At 41.3% G+C, this 20,774-nt stretch overlaps 1 protein-coding gene across 2 annotated transcripts in view; it reads right to left on the reverse strand.

Moving 5' to 3' along the window:
- Positions 1-1,181: 1,181 nt before the first annotated feature.
- capzb (capping actin protein of muscle Z-line subunit beta) overlaps positions 1,182-20,774 on the reverse strand; it is a 117,580-nt gene continuing 97,987 nt past the window's right edge. The window contains exons 6-9 of one of the 2 annotated variants that reach the window (XM_038821524.1): positions 15,055-15,120; positions 8,902-8,978; positions 6,320-6,430; positions 1,182-1,911 (exon numbers count right to left, since the gene is read on the reverse strand). In XM_038821524.1, the coding sequence (XP_038677452.1) occupies positions 6,328-6,430; positions 8,902-8,978; positions 15,055-15,120 (246 nt within the window). In that variant the 3' untranslated portion in view covers positions 1,182-1,911; positions 6,320-6,327. The remainder of the gene's footprint in view (positions 1,912-6,319; positions 6,431-8,901; positions 8,979-15,054; positions 15,121-20,774) is intronic. The other variant, XM_038821525.1, reaches the window with a different exon arrangement.

The following is a 20,774-nucleotide window of genomic DNA, read 5'->3' on the forward strand; positions in this document are numbered from 1 at the left end:
GAAGAGAAAACTGGGGGAGGGGGCTGAATGGGCTTATGTTTTTTTAAAAGGAGCAGAATTAGAAAGCATGTAGAGGGGCGGGGCTTTGATTAAACGTTTAGAGGGATCAGTGGGAATGTGAAAAATATTTCAGAAAGTAAGAAGCTTCGATATTATCCCACAGTCAAAACAGTGAAGGGAGATTATTCTGCACTGGCACTAATTACCCTTGGGATTTGCCTAAATACATATTTTTCATATGAGGATGCTGCACAGTAAGTTTCAGTGAAGCCACATGATCAAGAAGGAAGGGGTCAGTCAGACCTGATCTTACCTGTACCTAACACACACAGCAGCAGGAGTCACTGTGGTGCTTAAGAGCAGGAGCAGGATAGGTTAACCCTCCAAAGATAGAGACCAATTATAAAATTTCTGATTGAAATTGATTCAGCAAAAGTCAAGGAATAAACTTGGCATCTTAAATGATGCAGTGATGTATTACTGAGCCACTGACAGCTTTTAAACCCTTTTCACAGAAAGGTCAGTATAAAAATGGATCTATGGATACTGGGACAATTGGAGTTTTCAAGACTGATACTGATGGACTTTTGTTAGGCAAGGGCATCAGATACGAAACTTAGGTGAGTAAATGGAGTTCAGATACAAATTAACCAGGATCAGTTTGAATTGCAGAGCAGATTCAAGGGGTCGGAACATAGGAGCAGGAGGCCATTTGGCCCAGTGAGTCTGCTCGGCCATTCAACTAGATCATAGTTGATCTTCCACCTCAACGCCATTTTCCTGCACTATTCCCATATCCCTTTATATGTTTAATATGTAGAATTCTAGCGATCTCAGTCTTGAACATACTCAATGATTGAGACTCCACAGTCTCTGGGGCAGAGAATTTCAAAGAACACCCTCTTCTGCCTGAAGAAAATCCTCATCTCAGTCTTAAATTGTTTACCTCTTATTCTGAGACTTTGGCCCCTGGTTTCACCCCAGCCGACAGAATACCGGCCCAGTCTTCTCACAGGCCAACCACAGAGATCAGTCTATCCTTCCCAAGATGAAGGAGGCCCAAAACTGTACACAATACCAGAGGTGTTGTCTCATTTAATGGTTGATTACAGTTCCTGTGTTTCTTTTTTTTTTAAAGTTTAATATGGATCTGAAAAGAAACAGGATTCACACACAACTGCTGCTTGTTCTGAGTTACTAGTTCTATTTATTTTTTTAGCTTGGAGGCTCAAGTACAAGATGTACATTTCAATTTTAAGCTTTACAAAAAAAAACCCTTGCATTCCTCAAAATATTGACACGGGAGAACCTTAAAGGCAAATATGTTAGAACTTGTAGAATTTCAGGACAGTTTATATCACATCTTTTCTATAGTACAATACTGAACATACAACCCTTGTTCCTTGGAAAGTTATCCACTGGTATAACTTTCAGCTCCAGTGAGTCATTTTGCCATAGTTGGCTGCAGGTCAATTTCAGGTCCTTGCTTTACAGAAATGTAAACAGTGCCTGAACAAAAAAAAAATTGCCAAGTTGGGGTTGTGTTTAACCATTGTGACCAATAAAAATGAAAGTATAAAGATGCCTTTTAGTAATTGTTCCTCGTGTTTGATTGTGAAATAAGCCTTTGTGTAGAATGAGCTAGGTTTACAAGCTAAAACAGCATTTTATACAATTTTGACAGGGTTAGAATGGCTTTTAAACATGTAGAGTAGTTTAGGCAAATTTTAATGGGACAAATTAAACTGAACCAAAGAAAGAGAAGAAAATAATGTAACCAAAACTGACGGTGCTTTGCTTTTGTCAGTTAGCTCGAAGAATCATTAAGATTGCTGTCTTTTCTTCAAAGCTTCAGCCAGATTGGTTAGCAGAGCTTCCTGGCTTGATCTGTCTGCAAGTGACGCCACAGACCTGCAAAACAAAGGAACAGTTAGTTTGGCAAAGGGTTGCACAATAGTCTGCTATGAAAATAAAATCTGAAGAATTACTCGGTCATTTTAAAGATTAAACAACATGGATGACGAATGGTGGCACCACCATAGATGTACAGTGTGATTATATGCTGATTGCAGCCACCAGCTTAGCTGCTTCATTCTCCCTGAATTCCAACCTCCTTTATTGTCATCGCTGCAAGTCCGGAAGATTCCGAAGGCATACATTCCTTCTTTCTGAAAAAAATCCCACCTTTACATTGTACTGTGTCCATTAAAGCAGAATACAGTACATTCTTAAAGTATCACATGAAACTGGGCGGGCTTTTTTCTTTAAGAAGGTCACTTTAAAAGATGCAAACAATTTACTTGCCCATTTTAAGGTACTTTGTTAAATTAAAGCTGAAAGTTTAGTGAAAACATTTAAATCTTGTAAATGCCAGCATGTCTACAGAAGAGGGAACCGGAGTAGGATGTATGATGGCTGTCTAATTTCAGATCAGCAAATCCAACTGTTTAGACTGATTCTGCAAAGATTGGGCGAATCGCCTGAATAAGAAATTTGACTAAACTCACTATAAAGGAATGGTTAAGATAGATGAAAATTGATCATTTAGAATTAATAGCTTCGACGTAGGAACTATTAGATTCTATTGGTCATTATTTGAGCTCACACAAAATGTCAAGTCCACTGCACCTACAGGAGAATAGCTGTAGGTATTGTGGGGTCTGTTAATGAGCAACATGAGGTTTTGTAGAAACTGATGGAACGTGAATTGATTCCATCATGATGTAAGAATGTGTTATCTTACTCCCTTTCCAGAACGTTTGGTCAAATTCCTTATTCAGGCTATTTGTCCCAGTAGAATCTGGAACACATGCTGGAATTTCCCAGATTTAAACTTTCCTCTAAACATGGAGTTTGAATTTTAAAAATGGAAAAATGAATTATTTGCATCTTCTAAAGTTTGCTTCATCAAGTTGAGATATTTCATTCTACCTAATTCCAGTTACAGAACTACTTTTGCGACTAAAAGATTCCAAATCACCAAGTAAATTTAAATCGCACCACTGACCTAAACCAAATCAAACTGAATAGTTTTAAGAACCTCATCAAATTAGGCAGTAATGTTATTCAGGATAACATTTCAAATGGAGATATCAAAAATTGGCCGTTTGATTTGCCTCCCACTAATCTACAGCTGGATCCTTTATCATTGAAAATGACCTACAGCTAGATCCTTTATCATTGAAAAAGAGAAACTGAAAAGTGATCAGTTTACTCATGCATGTTGCCTCCTGAATACTTGCCACTCAAACACTCGAGCATCATCATATTGAACTAGTTGCAACTTGAACAAGATGTGAATGATGCAGAGACTAAAGGAACTCCACTCCAAAGTGACAGCCCCCTAATATCTTGTATCAGTGATCTTGTATTTTCACTGAATGTTCACAATAATCCCAGGGCCATTGACAAAGCACAGTAGGGAACACATTCTGGAACACTTGTTAGTATTGGTCCCCGCAGTACAGTTTTAACAGCTTGAAGAATAATACTTCTTTTAAAGAAAGGAAAAAGGATTGCCCTTGTACTTTTCCAATCATCTCTTTAAAAAGTCTGACTGCACAGCAACCGTGACTCATGCTAGGGAATTTCCTTTGGAAATCAAAGATTGATACTGAGTAGACACACGGTTGGAATTCCCCTTTTCAGGAGAGGAGCCTCAACAGAAGTGATAAAAAAAAACAACCTTGTATTCTGAGCACTAAACACACCAGCTGTACACATCTGCAGCTGAGAAGAATGACCTGATATTAACTACTGCAGTTCTTGAACATTTTAGAGACATTTAGATCAAAAATGACAATAGCCTAAGACAAGGAAACCAAAGAAATGGAAGGCTGGTGTAAAAGCAATCATAAAACAGGAAGAGAGTTTAGGGATTATGATGTATATTGATCAAATGCACGAATTCCAACACGAGGATAACTGAAGCAGATTGGTGTATGCAGCAGGAACATATACTGGTGTAGGAGCTTAGGTGCATGCATGTCTGCATACGTATAATTGTTTCAATTGTATGAGGTTTATGTGCACAGGCATTCAAAAGCCAACAGCAAATATTTTTATTGATAAAGTGGCCATTGGAATACCAGTGTAGGAGGAGAATTAGCTATACAAATATCATCTGCTTTGGAATACAAAGAAAATTTGTTTCAAAAATGGGATAGTTGTCAATCATGAAGGATAATGGTACGGTAAAGTTGCCATAATCCCACATCACCACAGGCTGCTTTCCCTTTTGAGGGGGAGTGCTGACTGGTGGTGATTTAATCTGACGATCACCACACATGAGGAGAGGGGCAAGGTTAAGAAGGCGGGGCCTTTATGAATATCATGAAGGATAATAACATACTGATTATGCTGCGTCTTTGAAAACCAAACACTGTGCACAAATTACAGTGTCTGTTGAGTTCCACTACATGCACAACATACCATGCTGGGAACTCCCAAACTAATAAGCTTGCGTGTAAAGGTTTTATCTCTTTCACTTGGACTCATTATTTGGTAACATTGATTCCACCAAGCAGCCTTTTCACTTTTGCCATGCAACAGCAAACAGCTATTCAAGGTCATTCTCACTGTTAAGCATATCTGTTACACCTCACATAGTTATATCTCAATGCAAGATTTCTTCTTGCATATTCTGAACAGCATTTCCTGCATTCCTTTTGCAGGATTCATTTAGCAGTGTCAGAATGAATGCAATATGCTGAGGACTCAATAATTCAACCATGAATAAAATTGTCTGAATTTATTTCACTTAGCAGCTACATATAACGGACCTTAACATTATTTCTCTGTACTAAATACAAACCGAAGACACAAAGGTGGACACCCATACTCTGCCACCCTGCTTTAATATGCATTACCTGCTGCCTCAAATGACGATGCCAGTTCTAATGCAACTTGTACACAGAGTTGCACAAGGAATGGTGCCCAGGTCTTGCTGCATATGGACACAGACTTCTTCAGTATGAGAAGTCGCATACGGTACTGAATATCATGCAATCAACAGCGAACATCCCTACTTCTGACCTTATGATGGAGGGAAAGCCATTGTTGAAGCAGCCAATATAGGACATTACTTTGATCCTGCAATGGTGACCTGGAGCTCAGGGAATTGGACTCTACGACCACAACCACCTTACCGACACCACCGATTTGCAGCGACTTCAATTTTGCAGGGCTTCCTTGATGTCATACTTGGTCAAATGCTCCTTTGATATCAAGGGCAGTCACCCAAGTCCCCGCTTTTATCCATTTTTGGACCAATGCTGTAAGGAAGTCAAGTGCAGAGTGACCCTGGTGGATCCCAAAGAGCATCAGTGAACACCTTATTGCTGTGTAAGTGCCGCTTCTTAGCATTGTCAATGACACCTTCCACCACTTTGCTGATGATCAAAAAGAGGCTGACAGCTGTAACTGGCAGGTTGGATTTGTCCTGGCTTTTGTGGACACAAAGTACCTGGGTAATTTTTCACATTAAAAACTAGCCGTAGCTGTACTGGAGCAGCTTGGCTAAGGGCTAGTACTGGAGCCCAAGTCTACAGTACTTTGCCAGGATGTTGTCAGGGCCAATCCAACTAACCTGCACATCTTTGGTTGTGGGGGCGAAACTCACGCAAACACGGGGAGAATGTGCAAACTCCACACGGACAGTGACCCAGAGCCGGGATTGAACCTGCGACAGCAGTGCTAACCACTGCGCCACCATGCTGCCCGCAGTCCTCTATTTTATATGATTCAGTGATAGTATTTCTCTTCTACTTATGCTTGGACTAGACTTTGAACTATGAAGGGCATTGGGGCATTTTGCTATTTAAACCAAATTTCTACCAAATCCAGGACAATGGATTTACGGTTAGGGGCAAAGGTGGAAGGGAAGCAATTATGCCGGGAATGTCCAATGGATAGTATCCTCATTTCAAACAGTCCGAATAAAAAATATTATACAGATTAGTAAAACAGTCCATGAACATTAATGTTCCCTCATGGAATTCATTAGTTTAAGAATACAAACACATTTCAAATGAAGGTCCTCCAGAACTTACCCATATACACATTTTTGATGGTACCATAAATCATCACATACAATCGTTCAAGACAACTAATGCACATCAAGATCTAAAGTTATTGAAGCATTTGTATAGACCTTATTTTGCAAGTGTTGTGTTCACTCCGCAGTAGAAAGCAGCAGTTGCTTTGGTGAGGTGGGTTAAGGGTTAGATTTACCAGTAAAAGTTCATGCAAGGAGAAAGGCTGATTATCTCAGCCTAGTTAAGTTGTGGTTAATCACATCGTAAGCCTCACAGGCAGATACCTGGGGATTTAATTATCAGGCTGGATGAAGATCTGGCGCTGGGTCAGTACTTGAGAGAGTTCCCTCTGTAACTGCTTAAGCTTTTGGGTGTCTGGTAAATCATCAACTGATCTATAAAAAGTGTTTAGTTTTATGTGAACAACAAGGAGAAAAGGAGAGATGAAATCCAGAAATTAAACAATAAAATGAATAAGACCAAGAAGTGGAGAGAGCGAATATAAACCTCCAGAAAGCAGTTATTTTTCACACACCAAATCCATTTTAACAAAATCATATTTTACTTTTGGTAACTCATTCTCAAAAACGAAAAGCTGGAGCTCTGGAATTAAACTTTGTGCAATTGCGCCTGATTATTCTGATTCAAGCACTGATTTTTTTTAACATGACAGTTTCCACAAATACCTCACTGGAATCATAAAGCTACTGCCATAGCATAGATAGAAGTTCCAAAAATATATATTCAGAGCAGATATCTTCTTCACTAACTCCTAAATCAATTTGATAAACAAAGCCTTTCTCAAACTGGAACCTCATACCCACTGAGCGTGACATAAATATTCAGGGGACTGTAACTTTAGGAACCTCAACTTAAACAGGGGAATAATCCTTCTGATCCACACACGGCCATAGCCACTTCATGTTCATAAGGGCCTTGGTCTAGGCCACAAATTCAGCTTTTTCCATTGAAAATACAGCCTGAGAATAAAGTGGGTCCAAACAGCGCCTGGTCAGGATTTGAAAGAAGGGATCGGATAGTGGCTCCAACAAAAGGGAGGATTGTCAGCAGTTTTTAAAAATCACAAGAAATTTGTGAACACCACTGTCTATTTTGAAGTATGTTTCCAATGAATCACATTTGTTGAAACATGAACTCTCATTTCCAGCTGCATGTCTTAGCATGTCAAACAACAGAAGCCTACATCGGAACACTGTGGCTCAATTTGAAAAGTGATGATCACATTCTGGTGATGGATTTTCCCCTCTATTCCCCTCACTCCATCTGATGTAAAACATAATAAGTCTCTACTCGCTTTCTTGGTACTCAAACTGGTCTAGTGCCTACACTTTTCCATAGTGTTTCCTGAATTCACTCATGAAGGAGGCAATAATTAGTGAAGTGCACTTTGCATGAAGCCTGCATATTATCGAGCATCTAGATATATGTTTCAACTACATGAATATTATATCTAATCCCAAAGTAAATCAGTTCATTAAACCTGAAGCTTCTAAATTTAAATGAAAGTATGATTAAAGATTTCTGGATATTCAAACTAAACAATATTGGCATTAATGGTTTGTCACAATCAAAGCCACATACGGAATGATGATGATCCTGGAATACGGTTTTGATTCCTCGCTGGCTGAGGCCACGAATCAGAAATTCAGGATTTGTTTATTCTTTTAAATGCTTAAAAAATGGTGGCACTGCTTGCTTAAATTCCTAACCAGTGTGCTTAGTGGGCAAAGTTCGACACTGGGAGTAACCAGAAAGCTAACTTTTATGTTCCTAAGTTGGGATGTACATGACTGTGTCTGTAGTGTATTATCCCTTGACATCTCTGCAACTTGTGATCTCCTCCAACAGCACTTCTTCATTGTGAGCCTTGTGAGACTTCTTTTATTGCCAATCCCGAATTGTCGTTGAGGGGGCAGTTAAGTGAACCACATTGCTGTGGGTTTAGAGTCACATGTAAGCCAGACCAGGTTAGGATGAAAGATTTCCTTCCCTAAAGGACATTAGTGAACCAGATGAGTTTTTAACAACAATCAACAATGGTTTCATGGTCATCATTAATCATTCCAGAATTTTATCTAATTCAAATTTCACCATCTGCAGTGGCGGGATTTGAACCTGGGTCCCAGAGCATTATTCTGGATTTCTGGTTTACTAGTCCAGTGACAGTACCACTACACCACTACCTCCTCTCACCTGGTTCCACTCGTCCCTACTATCTCCTACAATGGCTAGTCTTCCTGCTCTACCTCCTTTAACTCTCCCCTGCTTGAGTTGTCAGACTGTCCAACAGCCTGTCTCAGATCAACCACAATTTCTTCCAGTTGAACATTGGGAAAACAGAAATCATTTGGCTCCCACTACATAACGATGCACCTTTGCCACTAGTTCTGTACTACATCAAATACTACTTGCTGGTCACCTTGTGCTCACTTATCTACATTATGTCCTGGTCTCCCGATATCTTAAATTTAAAAATGTATTCTTCATGTTGAAATCCACTTCTGGCCTTTCCTGTTCTAACACAAATTTCCTCAAGCTCCCTTATAACCTGCTCTGCACTCTTGTGGCGTGTGCTCCACCATTGCTGTGTCACCTCAGCTCATGCTCTGAAGTTTCCTCCTTAACCCCTCATTCCTCCTTTGAGACCCTCCTCAAAATCTACTTCTTGACAAGATTTTGGTCACCTGTTCTAATATCTCCTTGGGCTTAACTTCCATTTTATGATTACACCTCAATCATCTAGGGACAGTTTTCTTTTCGTAAAACTGCTATAGAATGTCACTGTTGCTTAAAACTGGTCTCGCTTCTACATAAAGTTAAACACAATTAGAATTTCATGTATTACCTTAGTCCGTTCACAATATCCTTTGTTTTCCCAAAGTAGATATCATTCAATGTACTTCTGATCTTGTTTTCCATATCCTATGAAAGAGAAAAGTCAAAATGGATCAGTTCAATCAAAAGGCACACAAGTCCTCAATGGGTTTTTAGCACAACTGGAGCCAATCTAGAGTCAGAAACAGGGCAAGTCTGGAATCATGACTCAGTGCCCGGCATGTTCTGCATGTCAGGAAGTCTGTCTGATATTCAGTGAATGGCATTCAGCAGCACACACCAGTTGGCCTGCATGTTTGTCACTATCCTCCAGACAAAAGTCTGTATGCTGCATGTGCATGCTCCAGGAAGGACCGACATAGATAAAGGGAGACAATAAGAAAATCCCTCAAGCACTGTACTTTTTAATTGGAGAGCAAATGCCATCAGGACATTGGATCAGTTGTGGCTTAGGTGAAGATGATTTGACTCCATTTTTTAATTTTCAGTTTACTGATTGATAAATAAAAAGAAAAACTGCATTGCAATTAAGGATGTATCTCTTTGCCTCTGCTACTTTTGGCTATCCCTCCTTACCCTGTCTGTAGTCTTTCACAAGGTTGTCCACACCATCTTCTAGCAACACATCTCTACCATCATCCTGATTTTTTTTTTTGAGGGTGGTAGACACACCTGGATCCATTCTTATCTAATTACAGCCATATAATCCGTTAAATGGCTTATTTTCCCACTCCCGCAACGTTATCTCTGTTATCCCCCAAGGATCTAAGCCTTGGCTCCTTTCTATTTCTCATCCACATGCTGCCGCAGTGGTAGCATCCGAAAGCACGTCAGTATGTTGACGACACCCAGTTCTACCTCAGCACCATCTCCCTCGACCACTCCACTGTCTCTGCATTGCCAGACTGAGTATTGGATGAATAGAAATTAGCTCCAAACAAATACTGGGAAGACCAAGGCCAGTTTTCAGTCCCTGCCACAAACTATGCTTCCTAGCCAATTCCATCCCTCTTGTTGGTAACTGGCTGAACCATACTCTTCGCAAACCTTGGTGTCAGATGTGATCTCAAGGTGACCTTCTGACCACATCTGTGCCACAACCAAAAAACGGCCTATTTCCACCTGATTCTGCCCCTGCCAGAGCTCATCTGCTTACTCATCCCTTAGTTACTTTTTAAAAAATGTAATCCATTTTCTAAATGTCATTCCCTTAGATTTTAGTTTTATTAGACTTAATGCGAGACCTCATTAAATGCTTTCTGAAACTGCAAAGCCTACATATTAATAGGAGTTCTACAACCTACTTCTTTTCTCAAAGGAATCATGAATTAAGGGTGGCAATGGCTCAGTGGTTAGCACTGCTGCCGTACGGCCCCAGGGACCAGGTTCAATTCTGCTCTTCGGTGACTGTGTGGAGTTTGCACATTTCCCCAAAGTCTGCGTGGGTTTCCTCCAGATGCTCCGGTTTCCTCCCACTGTGCAAAAATGTGCAGGTTAGGTGAAGTGGCCATGCTAAATTGTCCCTTAGTGTCCAAAAGGTTAGGTGGGGTTTCGGGGATAGGGTGGGGTGTGGGCGCCAAGGTAGGGTGCTCTTTCAGAGAATTGGTGCAGACTCGATGGACCGAATGGCCCACTTCTGCACTATAGGGATTCTATGATAATGGAACAGGCTTGGCGTTAACAATTTCATCAGGCATGCTGTGACTCCCTTTTACCACCAGGAGTCACAATTGGCCCTCTTTCCAGGCAATGCATTCTTGTTGGTCAATTTAATTGTAGGCAGCTTGTCTTCTGTAGCTGCGCTATTGAACTTTCCAAAGAATTTTGGCTCTTAAAATAATAAATATCTGTTTTGTGTACGAGCCAGAATTCTGTGGAAAATTTTATAGTACTGCTACAGAACATAGGCAAGCCACAGTGACGTCTTCCATCCCAGACTGCGCTCCATGAAGACAAACAAAGTTATTCTCCTGGTAGAGCAAAAGAATCGCAACGCTACAAGCTGGATTCCTTCACATTGTAGAAAAACGTGACACAGCCCAGGGGAGCAATTTATTATTTTGAAGGTGAATTGGCCAACCGTTAATCATGCTTCTTCCAATAATCAACTTGCATCCCTCCTTATATTCCTCATCCAAACATTCTGCATCATTGACTAACCAGCTGACTAGCCTCCAAGCCTCTTGCAAATAGGCCGAGATTGCCTTGGCATACTTTCTTTTCAATGATGAGCTACTGCTTGCCTTGCGAACAGTCCAGCACAGATCAGAAGCTTGCGAAAAAATCATCGGTATAAATATGCAGCCTATGGCTTTGTTGCAGGGTATCACAAACAATGATGTGCTCTGAAACATGCAATTCTTGGAAATGGTACGTTTTAACAAATCAAACAGACAAAAGATTTCCAAGCCATTTGCCCGAGCTGGATTAAAACAAAGATACGAGAGGACCTTGTTTTTTGGCATGATTAAGGAATTTCCTTTTGTTTATTAAACTGCCACAACTATAATACATACACCAGAATCTTATGCATGGATTTTGTGTTGCTAGATTGTAATACACATCTCACCAAATGATACCAAGTAAGTTTCGAGTATAGCTCGACCGTCACAAAAATGATTTTTGCTTGCCAAATTGAGGGGAGCATTACGTCTTTAGCCAAAATCACAGATAGGTGAGGAGAAATATTTTAGTCATCTGCAAAACAACATGTACCCACCACTAATGCATGCATTTCAATACTCCTTATGCTAAAGCAACATCTACAGTTGTGCAATTGAAACATTCCCTTACAAAACATTCTCACATTAAATCGACAGGTTCAGAAGGTTTGATATTGTTACATGTTTAGAAATGGATTCAAGCAAATTTAATGAATTGTTATTGGGCGGCAAATATAGCCATGGTAAGGAAGTTGGGGAGGGGTCGGTTTGGGAGCGGATGGAGGCTGCCTCATGTAAGGGTACCAGTTTGGGAGCATTATTGATGGCCAGGTCATGGGGACGTGGGGACAGTGGTGACAGCACTTGTGGCCTCGGTTTGGGCCCCGATCTCTGGGAATCACAGGTTTGTTCCGGGGCAACCAGATGGGGGGGTGTTTCAGGGCTGGCGGCGGGTGGTGATTGAGCGGTTTGGAGATTTGTTCATGGAGGGCAGCTTCCCGAGTTTGGAGGGCTGGTGAAGGAGTAGGAGTTGCCCAGTGGAAACGGGTTCCAATACTTACAGGTGCGGAACTACGCGAGAAAGCAGGTGCCGTCCTTTCCTGATCTGCAGCCCACCGGGTTACAGGACAAGGTGCTGTCGAGAACAGGGGTTGGAGAGGGCAAGGTGTCAGAGATATATAAGGAATTGATTTACTGGGAGGACACCCCGATAAGCAAAAGTGGGAGGAGGAGCTGGGGGGGTGAGCTGGAGGCTGGGTTATGGGAGAAAACTTTGAGGAGGGTGAATGGGTCCTCCTCGTGCGGCAGGTTGAGTCTCATTCAATTTAAGGCAGTCCATAGGGCGCCTATGATGGTGGCTAGAATGAGTAGGTTCTTTGAGGGGGGGGCGGCGAAGCTGCAGGAATTTTGGCAGGGGCTTACTGGCATGATGTCAGAGATACTGGGGGTGAAGGTGGTCCCGAGTCCAGAATTGGCAGTGTTTGGAGTGTCGGGAGACCCGGGAGTCGAGGGGGTGAGAGAGGCCTTTGTTCTGGTCTTTGCCTCTCTGGTAGTCCGGAGACAGATCCTGTTGGGGTGGAGGGACTCGGAGCCTCTGAAGCCAGGAGTATGGGTGAGCGACCTCGCAATTTTTCTTAGGCTGGAGAAAATTAAGTTTGCCTTAAGGGGGTAGATGGAAGCGTTCGCCCAGAGGTGGAAACCGTTCATTGACTTCTTCCAGGATAGTTAAGGCAGCAGGGGGAGGGGGGGTTTGGTGTTAACAAGAAAACGTGGAGGGAGAGGGTGGGGGTATGGTAGGGAGGGTGGGATGCGGTTGTTTGCAATTTATCGAGTTATGTTGTGTTCTCCTTTTTTTCCTGCTGGTTATTGTTTTATCTTGGCTGTGGTTTTATAAATGCCTTAATAAACACATTAAAAAAAAAGAAATGGATTCAAGCCTCATGCAGCACAGTGATCCAGCTTATTTGATGAAGTAGGGGTCCTGGCCTCCATCACCTCCCTTCAATAGAACCAGACGGGGGGAGGGACATTTTATTAATTGTTATCCTGATACAGGGCCTCGGAAATATTTACCAAACAACTTTTGTATCCGAGTACGTTTTACTCTGTCAATATATTAAACCATGTTTTGGTCAGCAATGATATTTAAACTACAGCTTTTAACACGTGCTGGTATATGGATGGGTGGGATGTGGATTTTTGTTGAAACTGAAATGTTGATAATACGTTTGGTAGAAGCCTTTGTACATGGCTTCAGGATGGGGTGGCACAGTGGCGCGGTGGTTAGCACTGCTGCCTCACGGCACCGAGGACCCGTGTCCGATCACGGGCCACTGTGTGAAGTTTGCACTTTCTCCCCATGTCTGCGTGGGTGTCACCCCCACAATTTAAAGATGTGCAGGATATGTGGATTGGCCATGCTAAATTGCCCCTTAATTAGAAAGAGGACACTTAAAAAAAATTTTTTTAAAGAAAAAATACATGACTTCAGGACATTGTCACCTAACCATGTAAATCAACATATAAAATGCATTGATTGTTTAAAAAATGTGTTCAAGTTATAAATTAATCAAAAAATTAAATTTTGAAAATAACTGCTAAAAATAAGGCGAAAGGAACAAATACCAGAGAACACAGATTGAAAGTTACTGGCAAAAGAACTAAAATGGATATCAGAAAATACTCTTCACCTTGGAGAACCACTGATGGTTGCTTCTCAATGATGCAATGCACATGTGCCACAGCACTCCTCAAAAATAGAAACATTCCAATTGCCAATAAAATGTTCAATTTAGAAGAGCTCAAAGCCTTTCATTTCAGGAAGGTATGTGGAATATATCATAGATCATAGAATTTACAGTGTAGAATTCAGCCCATTGAGTCTGCACCAGCTCTTGGAAAGAGCATCCTACTGAAGCACACGCCTCCACCCTATTCCCGTAACCCCACCTAACCCTTTCGGACGCTAAGAGCAATTTATCATGGCCAATTCAGCTAACTTGCACATCTTTGGACTGTGGGAAATCCATGCAGACATGGGGAGAACGTACAGATTTCGCACAGTGACCGAAGCCGGGAATCGAATCTGGGATCATGGAGCTGTGAAGCAACTGTGCTAACCACTGTGCTGCCCAAATGGTTCTATTCAATGAAATGGAAATGCAGGAATGGTGACTTTGGAACAACCAGAGTGTCTAAGTGGAGCTGCCCAATCCCCAGAATCAGATGAACATTCTGCAATAATGATGTGGAGATGCAGGCTTTGGACTGGGGTGAGCACAGTAAGAAGTCTTACAACACCAGGTTAACGTCCAACAAGTCTGTTTCAAATCACTAGCTTTCGGAGCACTGCTCCTTCCTCAGGTGAATCACCTGAGGAAGGAGCAGTGCTCCGAAAGCTAGTGATTTGAAACAAACCTGTTGGACTTTAACCTTATTCTGCAATAATGCAGTAACATTTCTGCTTCTCAGGCTATTGCGGATACTTGTTGCCCACCGCATACAGTAGAGATACTCAACAACTGCATGGATCTGGTGAAGGTTTAATTATTAAAGATATTTTTCATGAAGAGATAGGAGGAGGGGCACATACAATAAAAAGTACATATTGTAGACATTTAATTTCTCAGGTTAAATATGTAATGTAAATTTCTGAAAATATCTCAAGTACTACAAGTATTAAAATAAAAGTATAATTCTCAGGAATAGAAAGGGTTACGATTGTATTGCATTGCAAGGAAAACCATGTAGAAAGCCCTTAAATTCTTTGGCAAAGTGGAGGCATCCTAAACCTACGTTAAAAAATATTTACAAGGATCAAAAGATTCACTACCACATGCGGAACTGCATTTATATCACATTACTTCACAGTTTACTGATCTTATAGGTCATCAGACTCAAACCTGCCCGTCTGATGATTGAGAAACTCCAGATGAGTCTTAGTATGTTTATGTGCCATTTACATATAGAACATAGAACATATTGAGAATTGCTCCACCTACCTCAACCAGCTTCCCAATATTAGCAATGTGAGGCGACGATTCACTCACATTCTCATCTTTTTCCATCTGTAAAAACAAAAATTCAGTACGGGTGAGTAGGATTGAGGAAGAAATCTTCCACAAGTGAAGTCGTAGCTCAGAACTGCATTAAAAACAGTGAATAACCTGTTTAAAAAAACTATTCTCAACCTCAGTGTCTGCAGATGATCTCTGCTTGTAGATTTCTTTTTACAGCCAAGACCCATATGAAGTTTCTCAGTCACTCCCTCTAAACAAATGGTTTCAAGCACCATAAGTCTACTGCCAAAGCAACTGCTGCATCATTTATTTGGCCGTCTGTTTGCACATTATAGATGTAACTTGGTGGTGGATAGTTGCAAAGGTTCATGAAACTAGATGCCTTTGGGCCCTGCAGGCTGATGTACAATGGGGGTATTGATCAAGTCATGGGATTTTTCAAAAGACCCAATTCCGCAGCTGCAAGCAACTTGATTGCTGGTGTCCAAACATTTTCCATGATTCATACAATTACTAACAAAAAAAACAAAGATACAAATGCATTAACATGGCTCATTATGCTACATTAGTTGGGTGGTCTGTTGAGAACAATGTCTACACATTCAGGCTGTCGTACTCTCACAACGCACAACAGGACAATGCACAACAGGAAACTTCTTCATAATGGCAGTATTAGAATACAAAATACTTCCCATCCCTAACTTTTTAAAAATAAAGTCATGAAATATTTATTTACGCAAATCTTACATTAACACTGTAAATTAAGTTACTGTGAAAATCCCCTAGTCACCACATTTCGGCGCCTGTTCGGGAACACAAAGGGAGAATTTAGAATGTCCAATTCACCTAACAATCCCATCTTTCGGGACTTGTGGGAGGAAACCGGAGCACCCGGAGGAAATCCCTGCAGACACAGGAAGAACATGCAGACTCTGCATTGTGACCCAAGCCGGGAATCAAACACGGGTCCTTGGCGCTGTGAAGCAACTGTCCTACCGTGCCGCCCCAACACCCCACAGCTGAACAACATAACAAATAAAGGGAGAAATATTGCGAAAGGTAGCCGAGTAATGTCAGCGATCCAACAGGGCAATTGCGCAAAGCAGTTTTTTTCATTTATTTCCAGGTGTTTTCATTGCTGCAAGCCAATTTTAAAATATAAATTTAGTGTACCCAATTCATTTTTTCCAATTAAGGGGCAATTTAGCATGGCCAATCCACCAAGCTTGCACATTTTTGGGTTGTCGGGGGGAAACCCACGCAAACACGAGAATATTCAAACTCCACACGGACAGTGACCCAGAGCCGGGATCAAACCTGGGACCTCAGCGCTGAGGCCGCAGTGCTAACCCACTGCGCCACCGTGTTGCCCTGCTGCAAGGCATTTTAATGACATTTTGGTAGCTTCACAGTCACCATTACTGATAGTTTTCCACCCCCCTAGATTTCTTTAATTAATTAATGTAAACACCCAACTGCCATGGTGGGATCTGAACTCATGTCACCACATCATTAGTTCAGACCTTGATAGCGGATCATCATTACAGAATGAGTAATGATCTTATGAAAGCCCAAATTATAATTAAATACTAGAGTTAGTAAACAACAACGTTTATATATGATAAAATGTCCTACAGCTTAATTCATCTAAGGCCCTAGGCTTTAACCCTTGTTTTGTGCTGATCTGCCCATGGTGGCAGTAAAGGATGCAGCAATTGCCTCATTGCACCTGGGATGGAGAGGCAACCAGCTAAGAATCCTGCTCCTTATGGCATCCTATTAACTGCACACTTAAGAACCCAAAAGGTCAAGCACACAGGATAAAGTGAAGGTCATGATCTAACTGCATGGCAGATCGGCATCTCAATTTAATTTATCTACATTTGATACCCTTACCTATCAACAACCTATCAATCTCCGTCTTGAATTTTGAATTCATCCAGCAACCACAGCCTTTTCAGAGAATCATTGCATCGTTACAGCTCAGGAAAAAAATGTAATTTCACCCATCGAGTCCATGTCAGCTCTTCGCAAGAGCAACTGAGCTAGTTCCACTGCTCTCCTCTTTCTCTGTAGCGCTACACATTTTCTCTCTTCAGGCATTTATTCAATTCCCCCTTTTAAAGCCATGATAAATCTGCTGCCACTCCTCTGACAGTACATTGCAGATCCTAATCACTCGTTATAACCAAAAAAAACTTGTCACTTTTGGCTTTTTTGACGATCACCTAAAATATGTCCTCCGGTTCCCAGCCAACGGGAACAATTTTTCTCTCAACTCTGTCTAGACACCTCAATTTTTAACACTTCTATCAAATCTCCCCTCGCCAGTCCCATCTCCAAGTGAACTACAGATTCTCCAATCTATCTACATAAATGAAGTCCCTCATTCCTGGAACCATTTTTGTAAATCTTTTCTGCACCCTCTTTAAAGCCTTTGCATCCTTCCTGAAATGTGGCGCCCAGAATTTGACACAATGCTCGAGTTGAGGTTGAGACAGTGTTTCACAAACGTTCATCATAACAGTTACTTTTGTACTGTATGCCTCTATTTATAAAGTCAGAGATCTAGTATGCCACCTTAATCATCTCAACCTGCCCTACCACCACCTTCAACGATTTGTGCACATACCCCAAGTTTTTTTGTATTGTATCCCGTTCAGAAATGTACCCTTTTGTTTTGTATTGACACTCTTCATTCTTCCTTCCAAAATCTATAATTTCTCTATTAAATTTAATTTTCCTTGTATCTGCCCACTCCACCAGCTTATGTCCCCTTGATCGATTACCATCCTCCTGACAGTTGGCAATACTTCCAACATTTTGTGTCAACTACAAATTTTGAAATTGTGTACTGTACACCCAAGTCTAATTCATGAATACGATTCCTCCATTCTGGAAAAACAATTCATCACGACTCAGTTTCCTGTCATTCATCCTACTTCATTTCTATACTGTCAATATTCTTTTTATTCCATGGGCTTCAACTTTGCTAGCAAGTCTGTTGTGTGGCACTTTTAATCAAACACCTTTTTAATGCCCATTTAGGCCCCCTTAACCTCATTAGCCTAATCAAAACACTCAATGAAGTGTGTTGAACATATGCCTGCTGTATTTCCTTAATTAATCTCCACTCAAGGAAGAGTGTTCCAGATTTCCACTGTGGTAATAAGCATATCTAGATTTAACTCCTAAATGACCTAGAACAGTACAGTACAGCACAGAACAGGCCCTTCGGCCCTCAATGTTGTGCAGAGCATTGTCCAAAATCAAGATCAAGCTATCCCACTCCCTGTCATTCTGTGTGGTCCATGTGCCTATCCAATAACCACTTGAAAGTTCCTAAAGTGTCCGACTCCATGATCACAACAGGCAGTCCATTCCACACCCTAACCACTCTGAGTAAAGAGCCTAATTCGGACATCCCTCCTATATCTCCCACCCTGAATCTTATAGTTATGCCCCCTTGTAACAGCTACATCCACCCGAGGAAATAGTCTCTGATAGTCCACTCTATCTATCCCCCTCATCATCTTATAAACCTCTATAAGTCACCTCTCACCCTCCTCCGCTCCAAAGGGAAAAGCCCTAGCTCCCTCAACCTTTCCTCATCAGACCTATCCTGCAAACCAGGCAGCATCCTGGTAAATCTCCTTTGCACCCTTTCCAATGCTTCCACACCGTCCTATAATGAGGTGACCAAAACTGCACACAATACTCCAAATGTGGTCTCTCTAATTAAGTTTTTGCCCTCTTGTTTCGGATTCCCTTCTAGAGGAAGGTCTCCCTGCATCTACCCCTTTGAATCCTTTATCATTTAAAGCATTTCAATTAGAGTGCTGCTCAACCATTTAAACACAAAGGAATACAGCATTAAGGAACATGTCTCATAATGTAAAAGGCTGGGATCATGCTGGTGAAAATGGACCCATTCAAAAGAACAATATATCCTACCCCAGTTAAATGTCTAAAACACCAAAATCTCTCTGCTCCTTCACAGTTTTTAATCATCCATTAAGAAAATATACTGATTTGGCCTTCCCAGATCCAGCGTGGACTTCACATTTCTCAGAATGAATTATTTCTGCCATCGTTTTGCCCATTTGCTAAAGGCTATTTAAACCCCTTTGAAACTATCTGTTCCTTTCTACACATGTTTTCATAAATATTTTCTCTGCTTTAGGTTGTGCCTCAATTATTTTTAGACTGTGGTCACATCTTGAATCAATCCTTTTTATCTATGATCAGAGGAGGCAGCATTCAGGCCTGAATTATAACGATAAAAAGAAAATAATTTTCATATTGTCCTTTTCAGCCCCAAGGATGTTCCAAAGTACTTCACAGAAAATGATGCACCTTTGAAGTAGCTTATCAAAAAAGTTAAAGTCCGTGGAAGAAAAGGAGCAGTATGAAATTGGCCGAATCGTAGGAACAGACTCAAGGTACACATTGGGGTTCCCCAGGGGTTGGTATTAGGACCGTTGTTTTTCTTGATATATGTCAATGGGTCGTCGGTGCAAAGGTATCTGAGATATAGATGGGCAAATCACTGACGGTGGCAAGACAAGTTGAGAAAGTGAATTAATAAAGCATATGAGATATGGGCACAGAATCCAAAAGCAAGGACTTTAGTATTAACTTCTATAAAACACTGATCTCAGCTGGAGTAACGTGTCCAGATCTGGGTTCCACGCTGGAGAAAGGATGAGAAGATATTACAAAGAGGGCAGAAAAGATTCACGAGAATGGTTCCAGGAATGAGGAACTTCAGTCACATGAATAGGCTAGAGAGAGAATAATTCAAAATCAAGAGGGGTCCAGACAAAGTAGATAGGGAGAAGCTTTCCATTTGGTAGAAGGATCGAGAACCAGAGGGCATTTAGAGCGATTGGCAGAGGAAAAGATTTTTCTGCAACGAGTAGGTGTGAGAGCGTGGCCTGAGAGCGTGGTGCGGCTTCCAAAAAAAAACCCTGGATAATTAGAAGAGAAAAAAGAGGGAGCACGGTGGCACAGTGGTTAGCACTGATGCCTCGCGGCACCGAGATCCCAGGTTCGATGCCGGCCCTGGGTCACTGTCCTTATGGGGTTTGCACATTCTCCATGTCTGCAAGGGTTTTTGGATTAGGCAAATATTTCAGTCATGAAGAAAAACAAGGACTGCTCTGAATAACTGCCATCAATCCATTCACCTACTTTCACATAGTTAAAGCTATGCTTCCAACAATTGCCAATTCAGACTTGTTTGCTGGCTGTATAACCTAATCAAACAGAACTCCCCTCCACATAATTTGAGAGAGCATATCAGGGGCACAGAGCAGGTCACTAGCTGGTGTCAAAGTCACTTGTTTTTTTCATTCATTACCTGTTCTCTATTGCCAAGCCAGTTTTCAATTTAACTGGCAAATTGCTATTAATCCTATGATTGTAAGCTTGTTCGCAAGCCCCAACTATGGATCTTCATCAAGCACTCTTAAAATGGTAAATAATATCCACTAAATCAGGTAGCTGTTCCCGACCACGTCTATTACACCTCACCGAACTCCAGTAGACTTGCGATGTATGAACTATTGTTACCAAATCCATGCTCTTTGCACATTGGGTCAAAGCAAAGTTTGTCATGCATGTCTGCTCTTCAGCAAATGTTGATGTCCATCAGATTGGGCTAGAGAATCATTCACTGAAAGGTTCAATCATTTGACTGA

The sequence above is a fragment of the Scyliorhinus canicula genome, chromosome 16 (assembly GCF_902713615.1).
Source record: "Scyliorhinus canicula chromosome 16, sScyCan1.1, whole genome shotgun sequence".
Classification (NCBI taxonomy): Eukaryota; Metazoa; Chordata; class Chondrichthyes; order Carcharhiniformes; family Scyliorhinidae; genus Scyliorhinus; species Scyliorhinus canicula.